Genomic DNA, 14,542 nt, shown 5'->3' on the forward strand with positions numbered 1-14,542 from the left:
CTCCAGGATATCATAAATGAACAAAACGCTAAGTGTTGTTTATTAAATGATAAAACCTCCAAGAATACCAGCAAAGGCACTGTAGTATATTTTGTAAAAATAATGAAGTCTTTGTAATATGATCTCATTGCAGCTGCCAGCTATTAAATCTCTGCTGAAAAGCAGGACAAGATTATTTGATTAGTTTGTGAAAATTATTGGGTGCATGGATTAATAAGGTGATAATTTCTTAGGGATAAATTGTAATTGAATTCAAACAGCATAAAGGAGAACGTAGTTGCTCTATCCCCATAAGCAGACCAGGGCTCCACCCGCAAATCAGAGTATTTACACTGCAGCTACAGCTGTAATTCTCAGCTTGGGTTGAGACACACATTAGCTTTGATGGAAGTAGTGTGCTGAAAATAGCGTAACCACAGTGGTGGGACTGGTTGCCTTGAGTCCAAGCTCAACCAGCACCCTAGGTAGATATTGCATGGCTAGTCCATCCACTGCCCATGCCACAGTGGCTACATTTCTGTTTAGCACATTAGCTTGATCAAAGCTAGCATGCGTATGTCAACCCAAGCTGGATTACCTCCAGCTGCAGCATAACAAGGGCCCTACCAAACCCATGGTCATAAAAAATGCATCGTGGACTGTGAAATCTGGTTGTGTGTGCTTTTACCCTATACTATATGTATTTCATGGGGGGAGACCAGCGTTTCTCAAAGTCGGGGTTCTAACCCAAAAAGGAGGTTGCAGGGGGGGCGCTGCAAGGTTATTTTAGGGAGGCTGCAGTATTGCCACCCTTATTTCTGTGCTGCCTTCAGAACTGGATGGCTGGAGAGTGGCGGATGATAGCAATACCTTACTGATACCATACCAGGTCATCCTTACTTCTGTGCTGCTGCTGGCTGTGGCTCTGCTTTCAGAGCTGGGCTCCCGATCAGCAGCAGCCGCCGCCACTCTCCAGCTGCCCAGCTCTGGAGGCAGTGCTGCAGCTAGCAGTAGCACAGAAGTAAGGGTAGCAATACTGTGACATATACACCCCAACTGTGACATATACACCCCAGCTTCTTTTTGGGTCAGGACCCTTACAATTATAACAGATTTCAGATTTAAATAACAAACAACAAAAAATTTTAAAATCCTATGACCATGATATTGACCAAAATGGGCCATTAATTTGGTAGGGCCCCAAGCATAACCTTTCCCTTTCAATCCCAACTGCTCATTTTCCCCATAGGGGAAGTAAGCCATGACAGTCATGGCTCATCTCACTTCCTGTGCATGCCTGCCTACCCACCTCCACAAGAGGAGAAGGAAGTCGTATTCTCCGCATCACACCATTTCCCTTCACACAGGTAGCAAGTACAAGAATGTAAGAGAGCTCCCTACACCTCTAACAGGACATTGGGCCTTGGGGCACATATTTATACCTCAGCATGCTTTGAGCTGTAGTCACAGGACACTTAGATGCGAGCATGCATGTGACTGATAGTAAGCCATCTGTCTATAACAGCCAGGAAAGGGTGACCTCAGCAGGAAGATGATGCATCCTTCCCCTAAGTTTATGAAAAGTAGTACGGTAGTGTAACAAACTTTCCATGTTACTTTCTGTCTTTTCCATCTCTGTTATTAACAAATAAAGCACAAAGAAGGAGGAAGGAGATGTGAAACTGAACCTGAGGATTTAGGCTGTCACAGCACAGGTGTCTGCCACACCAAACTCCTTTAGACTGCCATTCTTAACTCTGCCTTGAAAGGTAACATTCAGCGGTCCCCAGTTTCCCAGAAATGTGTTTCTGCAGTGTCCAGTCCTTCTCACAAGACACCAACAAAAATTAAGTTTGTTGCCTCCAAAGTGACAGTGTACACATCAGCCTGTTGGCTCGCTGAGGACACACTGTATCTTAAATATAGTTTACAGTAAAACTCTCTCAGTGCTAAGAATGTTTCTTAATAAAAAGCAGATTTAAGTGACACTAAGACACAACCAAAGAGTTACAAACAAAAACAGAATATAAACACACTTTTTAGTTTCTAAAGGCAGGTCTACACTTAAAATGCTGTAGTGCTTCAGTGAAGACACTACTATGCTGATAGGAAAAGCTTCTCCCTGTCAGCATAGTTAATTCACCTTTGCAAGAGGCGGTAGCTATGTCGACGGGAGAAGCCCTCCTGTCGACATAGCACAGTCTACACTGGAGGTTAGATGGGTATAAGTACATTGTTCAGAGGTGTGGATTCTTCACACCCCTGAGGTAGGGACTTATACCGATGTAAATTTATAGTGTAGACCCGGCCTAAGACTCAACTTTAGCAAGCTACAATGTTTGCTGAAACAGCTCTCTCACTTCCATCAAGTTATCAGCAGCACAAGCCCTTCTGGTAGGAGAAGCGAACATTCACAGAATGAGAGGGGTGCTGTCTCTTCTGTCCTGTAAGTGATGGATAACTAGGAATAGGAAATAGAAGTAGAGCAAAACACAAAGTCCATGGCTTTTTAAAATGGAACCCAAACAAAGTTCTTCTCCTCTAGTGATATGCAGATGCCAATCTGTCTTCTTCACTGTCCTGTGAATTTGCTCTGTTTGATTACTTTGTTTACCTTCCATGTACTTTCTTTGTCTCCAGCATCTCCTTACTCAAATTTACAATGGAGACATGGGCGAACAGCTATAATGACATTCTTTTGTCTAGGACAACTTTGTTTAATCGCAACAACATGCCTCCACAGTGTGTTTTAAGAACATATTACTAGCAAAAATACATAACTCTTCATAAACAAACACTATGCAATAATATTTATTACCAAACCTATCACGAGTTATTAATAGGATACCTTACAAGATGCCATTTGGCTAAACACTCAGACAACAGCATGCTGAATGTGCCCTTTGCCAGTTGACATCAAGGGTCACAAACAATTAAAATCCACAGAAAGCCAAAGGATACATGTTACTGTCTGCACATAGGGGCAAACCCTGCCCAACTCCCAGGACAGAAGGCCCCATGCTTGGTGGAGCTAGCTCTGTTCCTTCCATTGGAAGAGGGAGGCAGGATGCAAAGCATCCATGCAAGGGCTATGCATGCCTTATTATGCACTAGAGCACAGTTCTGTGCAGTTTATGTATACCCTGGAATAAATGGAGGTCTTGTGGTATATGATGGCAGGTGAGAGCTGAGCTAGAGGATCCTTTGGTTTTCCATTTCATTTCTGCTCCCTTCAGCAAATATGAGTGAGGAGCACCCCTCCATCCCCTAGCACTCATATCCCCCAAACAGTAATTTGTAAGCTGTAATTTGCAAGGTAACTTTACCCAGAGGTGTAATAATATCCCTTTGAAAACACAAGAACAGTTATTTAGCACTGCCTTAATTTATTTATAAGTCAGATTAGGAGCCAAGACATTTTAAAACTCAGCATTTATTCACAACTCTACCACTGCTTTTATTCTTCAGTTTCCCTTTGAAAGCCAAGTGCACTCACTATGAAGCAACATTGTCATTACGTAGGGCAAACTTTACTCCCATGCAGAGAGCCTGCAAGAGGCCTGATCACCAGTGAGATGGGAGAGCTAATTATCCCCTGAGCAGAGGGCCGACACAAGGCCTAGGCCCCACTGAAGACTCTGCACAGCACTAAATGACACCGTGAGGATGTTGCTTACGCAATCATTGGAGTCACATTCTCGTTTATTTCAGCAGAACAGTTTTGAACATGGAGGGAATCTCTCTGTAGCAGAGCTACATTCTAAAGGGCCACTTGAAATTCTGGTCCATGCGGGGGGTCAGTGCTGCCCTAGTGAGAGCTCTGCCACAGAGACTGCGACTTTAAGAATTCCTCAATGCCAACAGATACAAGAATATCCTGAAGCTGGTATGTACATTCTGGTTCCAACAAAGAAAATCAAATGAGATCTTAAATGACAGACAGGATCACGATGGTCATTAATATCATTGTGAAACGCATGTACACACACTATGTAAAAAAAAAAATTTCTCTATATACAGAAAATATGTTCCTAAGGTCTGTCAAGGCAGAGGTATCAAACAGCTTTTTGCCTAAGGATGTTTATTCATCTGTCTCCCTCAGTTTAAGTTAACAAAACCGGTGGGAGGCAGCACGCCAGAGAATAAGCTGCGGAGAGTCCTCCTGACTCTGAGAACAAACAAGAAACTTTGGAGAAGATAAGAGAAGGCAAAGAAGATACTCCTTTATTCTGAACCTAGGAAGTAATCAGGCAGTGCAGTTACCTTAATGAAAACAGGATGACAACCTGCCCTGCTTGAAATACTGCAAAGGACAATTGGGTGAAAAACTTCTTTAGACTGAAGGTTAGCCTCTTAAGTTTAGTCTCTAGGAATCAGGTTAGGATTGGTATTTTATCTAGCCATTCTGTTTGCATTGTCCTTACTTAGTACCTCTTACATTCTATCCAGCCCCTTATCCACTGGTTACTTACAGAAAAACACAGATCTGCTGTCCCCAGGGGGTCAGTGTACATTCCATTGTGTTTGATTCATCTCAGGATCAGTTCCTTATAACACACTACAGCAGTGAGCTATATAGATTCAGACTTTAGGGTCAGAAGGGACCAATATGATCATCTAGTCTGACCTCCTGCACAGAGCAGGCCACAGAATCCTACTCATCCACTTCTATAACAAACCAATATTGTGTTTCATTTGGGATGGAATGTGTACTCACTAAAGTGAGTGACTAATAATCTCATGCTGAGCTTGAGCCAAGAATAATGCAGACTAGCAGTGTGCAAACTTCACTATACAGTTCTGCCAAGACAAATGAACATCTGCTCTTGCAGCCTCTTCAGCCAACCGGGAGTGATGTGGATAAACAAGACTCTCACTAAACTCACTTTTCCAAATCCACATCAGGATTTGACTAGCGGTTTGCATGTTCACACACTGTCTCCTTTGCAGTAGTCTAAGTTATTTGCAAATTACTTCTGCCCTTTGGAATTAAGAGTTAGAAGTAAACTGCAGCTCTAATAACCCCCTTCAAGTTAAAAACTTTCCTGCAGCATTTTATTGTATTTTAAAAACTGGTCAGTGAAGACTGAACTGTATTATTTCATCTAGGGTGGTAGCCTCCCAGGGCATTAGCAGGTCCTCAGGGAATCAATTCTGAAGCACTTAGAGGAGAAGAAAGTGATCAGGAACAGTCAGCACGGATTCACCAAGGGCAAGTCATGCTTGACTAACCCAAGTGCCTTCTATGAGGAGATAACTGGCTCCGCGGATGAGAGGAAAGCAGTGGATGTGTTATTACTTGACTTTAGCAAAGCTTTTGATATGGTCTCCCACAGCATTATTGCCAGAAAGTTAAAGTAGTATGGGCTGGATGAATGGACTATAAAGGTGGACAGAAAGCTGGCTAGATCGTCGGGCTCAACAGGTAGTGATCAATGGCTCCATGTCTAGCTGGCAGCAGGTATCACGCGGACTGCTCCAAGGGTCAGTCCTGGGGAGGGTTTTGTTCAATATCTTCATTACTGATCTGAAGGATGGCGAGGACTGCACCCTCAGCAAGTTTGCAGATGACACTAAACGAAGGAGTGGTAGAGATGCTGGAAGGTAGGGATAGGATACAGAGGGACCTAGACAAATTAGAGGATTGGGCCAAAAGAAACCTGATGAGGTTCAACAAGGACAAGAGCAGAGTCCCATGCACTGCTGCAGACTAGGGACCGAATGGCTAGGCAGCAGTTCTGCAGAAAAGGACCTAGGGGTTCAGTGGACAAGAAGCTGGATATGAATCAGTTTGCCCTTGCTGCTAAGGAGGCTAATGGCATTTTGGGTTGTAGAAGTAGGGGCACTGCCAGCAGATCGATAGACGTGATCATTCCCCTCTATTTGACATTGGTGAAGCCTCATCTGGAGTACTGTGTCCAGTTTTGGGCCCCTCACTACAAGACAGATGTGGAAAAATTGGAAAGAGTCCAACAGAGGGCAAAAATGATTAGGGGGCTGGAACACAAGACTTTGAGGAGAGGCTGAGGGAATTGGGATTATTTAGTCTGCAGAAGAGAAGAATGAGGGGGAATCTGATACCTGAAAGCAAGTTCCAAAGAGAATGGATCTAGACTGTTTTCAGTGGTACCAGATGACAGAACAAGGAGCAATGGTCTCACAGGTGTGAGCGTGTTTGGGCTAGGATGCCCAGTTTGCGGGCAGACCCGGGACCCGACGCAACTCTTTTTCCCCCCACTTCCCAGGTTCAGCTGCTGTGTGGGGCAGGGGCAGCGGCACACAGGCTGGAGAGCTGCGGGAGCCGGGTAAGTTGGAGCCCAGGGAGGAGGCATCTGTTTTGGATGGCTGGGAGAGAAAAGGGTAATGTGGCACACTAAGGGAAGGATGCGGGACTGGGGCGGGGACTTTGGGCAAGGGGTGGGGCCTGGAGGCCCCCCATGGAGTGTCCTCTTTTTTCCAATGTTCAAATACAGTAACCCTAACTTAAACCTGTTTTATTAATCAAAAACACCAGTGCTCCAAAGACTTTACTGCTTATACTTTTAAAAACACTAAATTTTTTACTGATTAGTTTAATGCAGTTTCTTTCCAATACAGAGATTGTTGTTGTTTTAACCTTAATACCATTTCCCCCCATTGTTCAAACACCAAGCACATATGGATGACTCATTCCAGGCTTGCTGACCTTAGTGCAGCACGGGGGGTGGGGAAAGAGAGAGAGAATGAATCACTCTTACTATAGAGCTAGTTTGCTCTGGGCATGAATGGACCAAATTTCAAAACAAGGCCTCTTTCAGCCAAGTCAACGTTGTAGGCCAGTTGCGCAACAGTGGCTGAAGCAGCGCTTTGCATAATTGAGGACAATGTGCAACAGTGGCCACCACTCCTGATCCAAGGTCTACCCAGATGCTAGGCCAGCCCCTAGCAAAGGGGTAGGCAACCTATGGCAGGTAGCTGAAGGCGGCCCACAAGCTGATTTTCAGTGGCATTCATACTGCCTGTGTCCTGGCCACCAGTCTGGGAGGCTCTGCATTTTAGTTTAATTTTAAATGAAGCTTCTTAAACATTTTAAAAACCTTATTTACTTTACATACACTAGTTTAGTTATATATTATAGACTTAGAGAAAGAGACCTTCTAAAACGTTAAAATGTATTACCAGCACGTGAAACCTTAAATCAGAGTGAATGAATGAAGACTCAGCACAGCACTTCTCTAGTTTATGCAGGGGTTGGCAATCTTTCAGAAGTTTGACAGCTGCTCTAATCTAGGACAATTACCAGCCTCTAGGGGCACACAGCTGGCGCATCCCAGTGTAGTTAAGGATGCTATTGCCTTCAGGAAACAGACTCTTTAACCAATGCCCTCTAAGAGATCAATCAGTAATCAATACTCACATCCAGAAATAAGACTATACCAGGTAGCAGTCCCTGCAGTAACAATCATGAATGAGGGTGCCAAAGAAGCTGCTCTGGCTTGCCAGCCACACAAGGGTTCCTCTCTGCAGGGGGACTTCTCCAGTAGACACCTAAGCTGGCTTTAGTGCTACACTGTCTCACTGGAGCTGAGCCTAGGCCAGTATCTGGCCCTATGCCTGGAGTCACTTGTGCACACACCTGAATAGCATCTGCAAGCAAAAACCTCCATGTTCACATACAGATAGAGTACAAATGTGATCTCAGAGTATTGTCACTTTAACGTGTTTTAAAACTCGCTGCCTGCAATACAAATGGAGGCTTCTTTGAAATCTGGTGTGGCAGGTTGTATTCAGCTTTGTGGCTCCCTCTGGGCTCCCGTGGTCCTACTATACCTCACTTTAAGTAGTAGCGAGCTGAGAGGAACAGAGAAGGGAAGGTGGGTCCTTCAAGCTTGCCTAGAGAAGACCCTCCAGAGCAACCATTTTGAAAGCTAGAGATACCTGGTCCTCCAAGGGCTAACAATAACCAAACAGGGCCTGCTGGCCCATAAAAAGAGGTGCTCCCTGGCCTAAGCAGTTCAGTTCCAGGTTGGGACCAGCAGAGTGAAGGGTGCTCCTCTCTAGCCAAAGGAGCCTGGCAATCAGACAGAGTTACGCAGCTGGGATTGCAAAGGGAAGAACCTGAGGACACTGGCCCTGAGATATCACTAGAGGGAGGTCCAAGGAAATAGCAGTGAAGGATTGAAGTTGATCAGCACATGGCTACTGTGTAGAGTTTCCCTGGAATGGAACCCAGAGTAGCTGACAGGTCCAGGTTCCCCTACCAGCCACAGGTAAAGGGCCATAAACCTCAATAAGGAGACATGGCTTATCTGGGAGCTGGAACAAAAGGATTGAATTCAAAGGGCCCAGAACCAGGACTGAAAATCCTAGCGAGAGAAAATAGAGTCCAATATGCATCTGACGAAGTGGGTATTCACCCACAAAAGCTCATGCTCCAATATGTCTGTTAGTCTATAAGGTGACACAGGACTCTGCTGCTTTTACAGATCCAGACTAATATCAGAGGGGTAGCTGTGTTAGAGTCCAACAAACAGTCTAACACCCTAGAAGCGGTTCACTTGGACTTTTTGACTTGGCTCAAGGGCCAAGATACCTAACTCACCAAGATCATCTGGCAGCCTGCCAAGGACACTGTGGTATTGCACCCAGCTGCTCAGAGGTGCTCAAGAGGCAAGTTTCTCTTTGCAACTATTCTTGTTAAAAAAATAAAATGCTTTAGACCCTGGAGAAATTTAAAACCATGTTAAAAACACACAAACACCCCAAAAGTTTATCCCTACTAGTATCTAGAAAACAAAGTGAACTTGGGGTTTTAGGTGGAATGGGCCTGGTGACAGCTCTGTGAGGGGAAACCATCAGACAAAAGGTCTTTTCTTTAGAGCTTTCCCTGATCCAATGATGGCTTCATGAAATTCTAGGGGGCTCCCTTTCTCTTTATTTTGAGAATCATTTCCCATTGGACCCCTCCCAACTAAATCATTCCTATGCTCATCTTCCACCAAGTGCCTTCCAGAAAACAGACACTAATGCCTCTGCCCTTCAACACATCTTCAAGAGGCACTACCTCACTCTCCATGCATCAGAGCTCAAGACAGTCTCTTCTATAACATGCCCATTGTTGGTCACAGAGCTGCATACAGGTTTTCACTCTCGGGTGTCAAATGAAACAGCCCATTCAAAATGACAGTGTTACCAATTTAAAAGATTGTGGTTACTCTGAGGATAGTTGAGAGAGAGGGAAGAGGAACTCCATTTTGTCTCCAACAAGCAATGTGTGTTTTGGAAAAGCAGCAGCTGCTTTTGAGCAGATAAGTATAACGGATTTTCCAAAATGCACAGTGATTCATCAGGCACTGATGGGCAGGATCAAGCCTTTTCCTGTCTTAGGTTCTTAGTACTGGATAAACAAACATTGTTTTCAGCAAGCCAGTTTTACTGCTATGCAATTCTTGGAGCTCATGTTAAGGCAGTTTTTTGATATAATGATGATATTCTCTCTTCTATAACTACATGTTAAGGACTCAGCACAGTGACATCAGAGCACTTCAACAGTTTTATGTAGATCTCTTTCATAAACCATTCCTAAAAGCCAACCTGGCTGACAGCAGGCTTCGTCACCACATGACACTTATATTTATGGCTCCATGTGGTCCAACAGCAATGGGCCAAATCCTTAAGTCCTTACTCACTGACCTCAATGGAAATTTTAGCTGAGCAAGGACTGTGTAAAAACTGAACATGGATTTAGTCCAATGATTTTAGAAACAGTGATAGTTGGGAACATATTAGTATTCTACAGTCCATAGGCTGTTGTTGAAAATGGGCAGGTTACATTGTTTCTCCTTTAAAATTAAGCTTTTGGGCTGATTCTGATCACAACTGTTATTTTACACTAATGGAATTCTTCTTACCGCTATAGAGTAGTTCCTGATTTACACCAGTGAGATCACAGACATTTGATTTTTATTAAACATGCATAAACACTTTTTCATGTACCGCAGAAAATACAGGCAATAATAGATGCTTATAGGGCCAGATTCTGTCACCCTTTGCCTCACGGAGTGCTCTCTTATAGAAAAAACTAGACCCACTGATGTCAAAGGAACCAGATGTGCTGCAAGGTAGTACTGAGCATGAGTAAGTGGCAGAATCTAGCCCTGTAGCTTTCTGTTAATATTCTGAACATTATTTTCCTCAACAAAAGTAAGAGGCCAAACATTCAGGAGCCTTAAACAAAGCTCCCATTTGGTGCCAGATTACTAGTCTAACTATTATCAGGGGGTAGCCACATTAGTCTGTATCCACAAAAACAACAGGGAGTCTGGTGGCACCTTAAAGGCTAACATATTTACTAAGGCATAAGCTTTCATGTGTAAAAAACCTCACCTTTTATCCACGAAAGCTTATGGCCAAATAAATCTGTTACTCTAACTACTGTATACTCTATTAGGATTCATTAGGAAAAGGATAGATAATACAGAAAATATACTGCCTCTATATAAATCCATAGTATGGCCATATCTTGAATACTGCACACATGACTAGGGGGAGGGATATGATAGAAATCTATAAAGTAAAATAAGGAAGTGTTATTTACTCCTTCTCCTAACACAAGAACTAGGGGTCACCAAATGACATTAATAGGCAGCAGGTTTAAAACAAACAAAAGGAAGCATTTCTTTATACAACGCAGTCAGCCTGTGGAACTCTTTGCCAGAGGATATTATGAAGGCCAAGACTATAACAGGGTTTAAAAAGAGAACTAGATACATTCATGGAGGAATCAATGGCTCATGAAGGAATCAGGATGGGCAGGGATGCAAAACCAAGCTCTGAAGTGTCCGTAGCCTAGTCTGTTTGCCAGAAGCTGGTAATGGGCAAAAGGGGATGAGTCACTTGATTTCCTGTTCTGTTCATTCCCTCTGAGGCACCTGGCATTGGTCATTGTCAGAAGACCGGACACTGGGCTAGATGGACCATTGGTCTGACCTGGTATGGTCATTCTTATGATTATATACACATTACATAAGTACTATGCATAGATCAGTGGTGGAGCTAGGAATTGAAAATTGGGTGGGCCCTGACTTTTGGGTGGACAGGCAATGACAGACTATGCTAGCTCAGCTTCTCCCCTGATGCCACCCTCTCTCCCTAGTGCCCCCAGACACAGGACTTCATACCTGCCAAGATGGGCACATGCATGGGGCAACTCAGAAAATGGCAAGCCAGAGCTGCTGGAGCATAAGTTTCTGAAGGGCCTGGCACATAGCTCCATACTGGATTTTACGTGCCTGAGTGATGCTCCAGGCCACTGTCACAATGCTACACCTCTGCTCAGATTTGGGTGGGCCAGGATGCTAAGTGGGTGGGCCACGGCCCATCAAGGCCCACCCACGGTTATGCCCCTGGCATAGATACAGGAGTCTACAATTTGACATGTTTATTCAATGAATAAAAACAGTTTCAAATCAAGTTAGTGCTGTATGTAAGAGTCATGTTGTGAGCCAGTATTATTTATCATCTTTTCATGCCAACACTACTGAAATCTGGAACACTTCTTATCCAATTTAAAAAATAAAGTCATCTTCAGAATAATGGAGAAAATCAGAAGATTACTGGATGAGAACCATTTAGAATGTAAGTAACTATATACAGCAGTGGTCCCCAACGCAGTGCCCGTGGACGCCATGGGGCCCGCCAGAGCATTTATGTGCACCCACCTAGTGCCCAGCAGGGGAGAGAAGCCGCGGTCCTGCGCCTGCCGGAGACAGAGAACTCCTGGGCTGCAGCTGCCAGTATTCTCTGTCCCCAGCAGGTGCAGGGTCCTCCTAGTTCCCAGCAGGGGAGAGAAGCTGGGACCCCGCCTGCTAGGGACAGAGTACTCCGGGTTTGCAGGCGGCAGTGTTCTCTGTCCTCCTGGCTTCTCTCCGCACTGCCCAGAACTCCCAACCAACCAAACTCTGCAGAATGGATGGAATGCCGCTCCGTAGCACGTGCTGCCCCATGCTAGGTCCACTGGTGCCTGGAGCCAGCTCTGCATTATGTGAGTAATTGTTGGTGCCCACCATACTGTTCTGAAAATATGAATGTGCTACTGGTCACAAAAAGGTGGGGATCACTGATATACAGTGACAGTATACCTCTGTAAATATTAAGTTCTATCATTCCTGGGCCAGTATTTACTTTTTTGGCCAAACATAATGCTCATTGTAAGAGTCTAATATCTATACTATCTTGCGTCAAGTGAATGCCCCGATATGAGTGGATGAAAAAAGTTATATTTTATAGCACATTTTAATAAAACCGCACATACTTTAACTAATACACATATATATAGTCTCACAGCAAAATATAAGGATTTATATGAGTGAATATGCAAACACAGATAGTTTAAGTAGTAATCCTAATTCATTGGTCAAGATATGGAAATAAAACTTTGAAAAAATTCTTACGGCTTGAAATGCAGTAAGCCAGTCTGCAATTGATCTTCCTGAAAAGCTGCTTGTTGATCGGCCAGAGGACAAGTGTGAAGAGCTGAATGAAGTTAATTATCAGTCCCGACACTATAAATATGTAGCAGATAAGAAGGTGGCAAATGAACTGAGATTTCAGAAAGCCAATGATGTCCATGGTTCATTAAGAATGCAAGGGGAACTTTCAGGAATTCAGAAGACAGTCTGCAAAACCAAGCAACAATACCAGCTGTTAGAAAACAGAAACAAACATTTTAATACATAAATAACTCACTGCTAGTGTTAATGTGGAGTCACTGCTTTCCTAACTAAATTTTTTTCTATTCTTAAAGACCTGGTTACAAATACTTACAGACACTGAAAAAGCCACATTTTCAGTCAATTTACATCACTTGGTGATAAACACTTGCTCCTACACCTAAATCCCACTGACTTCAAGAATTAAGTGCTTTGCTGGATAGAGATGGGATTACCCAGGTACGCAGGTCAACCGTGTTCATATGCTTTGCTAAATCAAATCCTTATTGATAAAGTATGAAACAGCTGTTCAGAATGGTGTTCAGACAATTACATTCAAAATAAGATATGTTCCTTGGACTTTATCTTCATTATCAACCCCAAAAGTTACATTCTTACAGTCTTGAAGAGAGACTAACAGGGCTGCTACTCTGAAACCTTACAGTCTTGAGATATTCAAGACAAACACAAAGAAAAAAACTGTTTGCTTCATTCCCTGTGGCAGCAGTTTTAATCAAGGCTCACAAGGTACTCTGCTGGTGAATGGTACTACATACATACCTGCATGTGTAACTTATTTTGCTTTTGGAGCTCGGTCTCCTTCTACAAAACACTCACTTCTGCCAGGTGCTAAGCATTCTAGATGTTAGGCACCTGAGCAGTCCCACAGAAAATCAATAAAACTACCCAGATGTTTAAAAAACTGCTTTGTTTGACAGAGCAAGTGAGCTGATCATCTTGCAGGATTGAGTCTTTATTCAGTAACGCAGATAAGCTGAAAAAGTGAGCCAGCTCAGAACATTTTGCAGGTCACCTTTAAGCCTACAAAAACTTCAAAGGCCCGTCAAACATCAAATCCATTCTCCATAATTTGAAATTACATATTGGAAGCTTAAAAATAAGAAGTCTTCCTCCTTTTTAGAAAAGCAAATTTTTAAAATTAGCATGTGGCTTTTCTCCTGCTATTCTAATGCAGTGCAACCAAGTCTTGGTTTACATCTTTATGTACGGGCATCCTCAGCAGAGCTCTCAGAAAAAAAAAAGTGTTCGTTAGGCAACTTTTGCTACAGAGCCAGCAACTGCACCCGAACAATATAGCCTGTAGATCCCTTATAAAGGAATTTTTTTTTGTGACAGAGGTGAAATTTAAAAGAGTTTATCACCACTAGGCAATTTTAAGATAGACGTTAAGGCCCAAAAAATTGACCTGACAATGTCCTTTGAATAGATAAAGCGAGAACTATCACAGATCCAGTTTATTACTCAGTCAGTAGCATTAACACAAAATGTGTTCTTTCCCTTCCGTGCAGATATGCTTGACAAGAGAAATAACCCTGCTTGACAGATATCACCAATGGAAGGTTATAGCTCTGAATAGTTATTTATACCTATACCAACCCTGGAGATCCTAAAAATAAAGATTGACTATTAAGACTTTGTGGGCAGAAATTGTGATGGTTGTCTGGTTGAAAGCATTTTTTTTTAAAAAACAAAAATCTGAATTCAAATCAGCTGGGATCATCACCATAGCTAACACTATCACATTATCCAGAGCATAACTGCAAAGTTACCAACAAAATCTAAGTAAATTTGCATTTTGTATAAGTAACATATGATTGATTTTAACAAAGCATGCTTCCATGGATAAACACACTTTCTATTATATTTATGCTTTCCATTATTAAAGTAAGCAATTTAGGAGTTTTCTGCCATACTGCAAAAGTACACGTTATCTCATTTTTATGACTGAGAAAAACCTCTCCTCTGGGCGTATCTGCTTCATTGCTCACTATACATAAACATGCCTTTTTTGGTATATTCAAATTAAGCTCTCCATCTATCATTTGTATTTTCCTTCTCCATTTGGGCCCCAA

At 43.0% G+C, this 14,542-nt stretch overlaps 1 protein-coding gene across 6 annotated transcripts in view; it reads right to left on the reverse strand.

Moving 5' to 3' along the window:
• Positions 1-14,542, reverse strand: part of AGPAT4 (1-acylglycerol-3-phosphate O-acyltransferase 4) — a 129,918-nt gene that overhangs the window by 94,745 nt on the left and 20,631 nt on the right. For all 6 annotated transcript variants that reach the window (XR_003999646.1, XR_003999645.1, XM_030556699.1 and 3 more), the window contains one exon: positions 12,411-12,635. Coding sequence is in view for 4 of the 6 variants with exons in the window: in XM_030556699.1 (XP_030412559.1) it covers positions 12,411-12,588 (178 nt within the window). In the remaining 2 variants the exon portion in view is untranslated. The remainder of the gene's footprint in view (positions 1-12,410; positions 12,636-14,542) is intronic.

The sequence above is a fragment of the Gopherus evgoodei genome, chromosome 3, assembly GCF_007399415.2.
Source record: "Gopherus evgoodei ecotype Sinaloan lineage chromosome 3, rGopEvg1_v1.p, whole genome shotgun sequence".
In the NCBI taxonomy this organism is placed as follows: domain Eukaryota; kingdom Metazoa; phylum Chordata; order Testudines; family Testudinidae; genus Gopherus; species Gopherus evgoodei.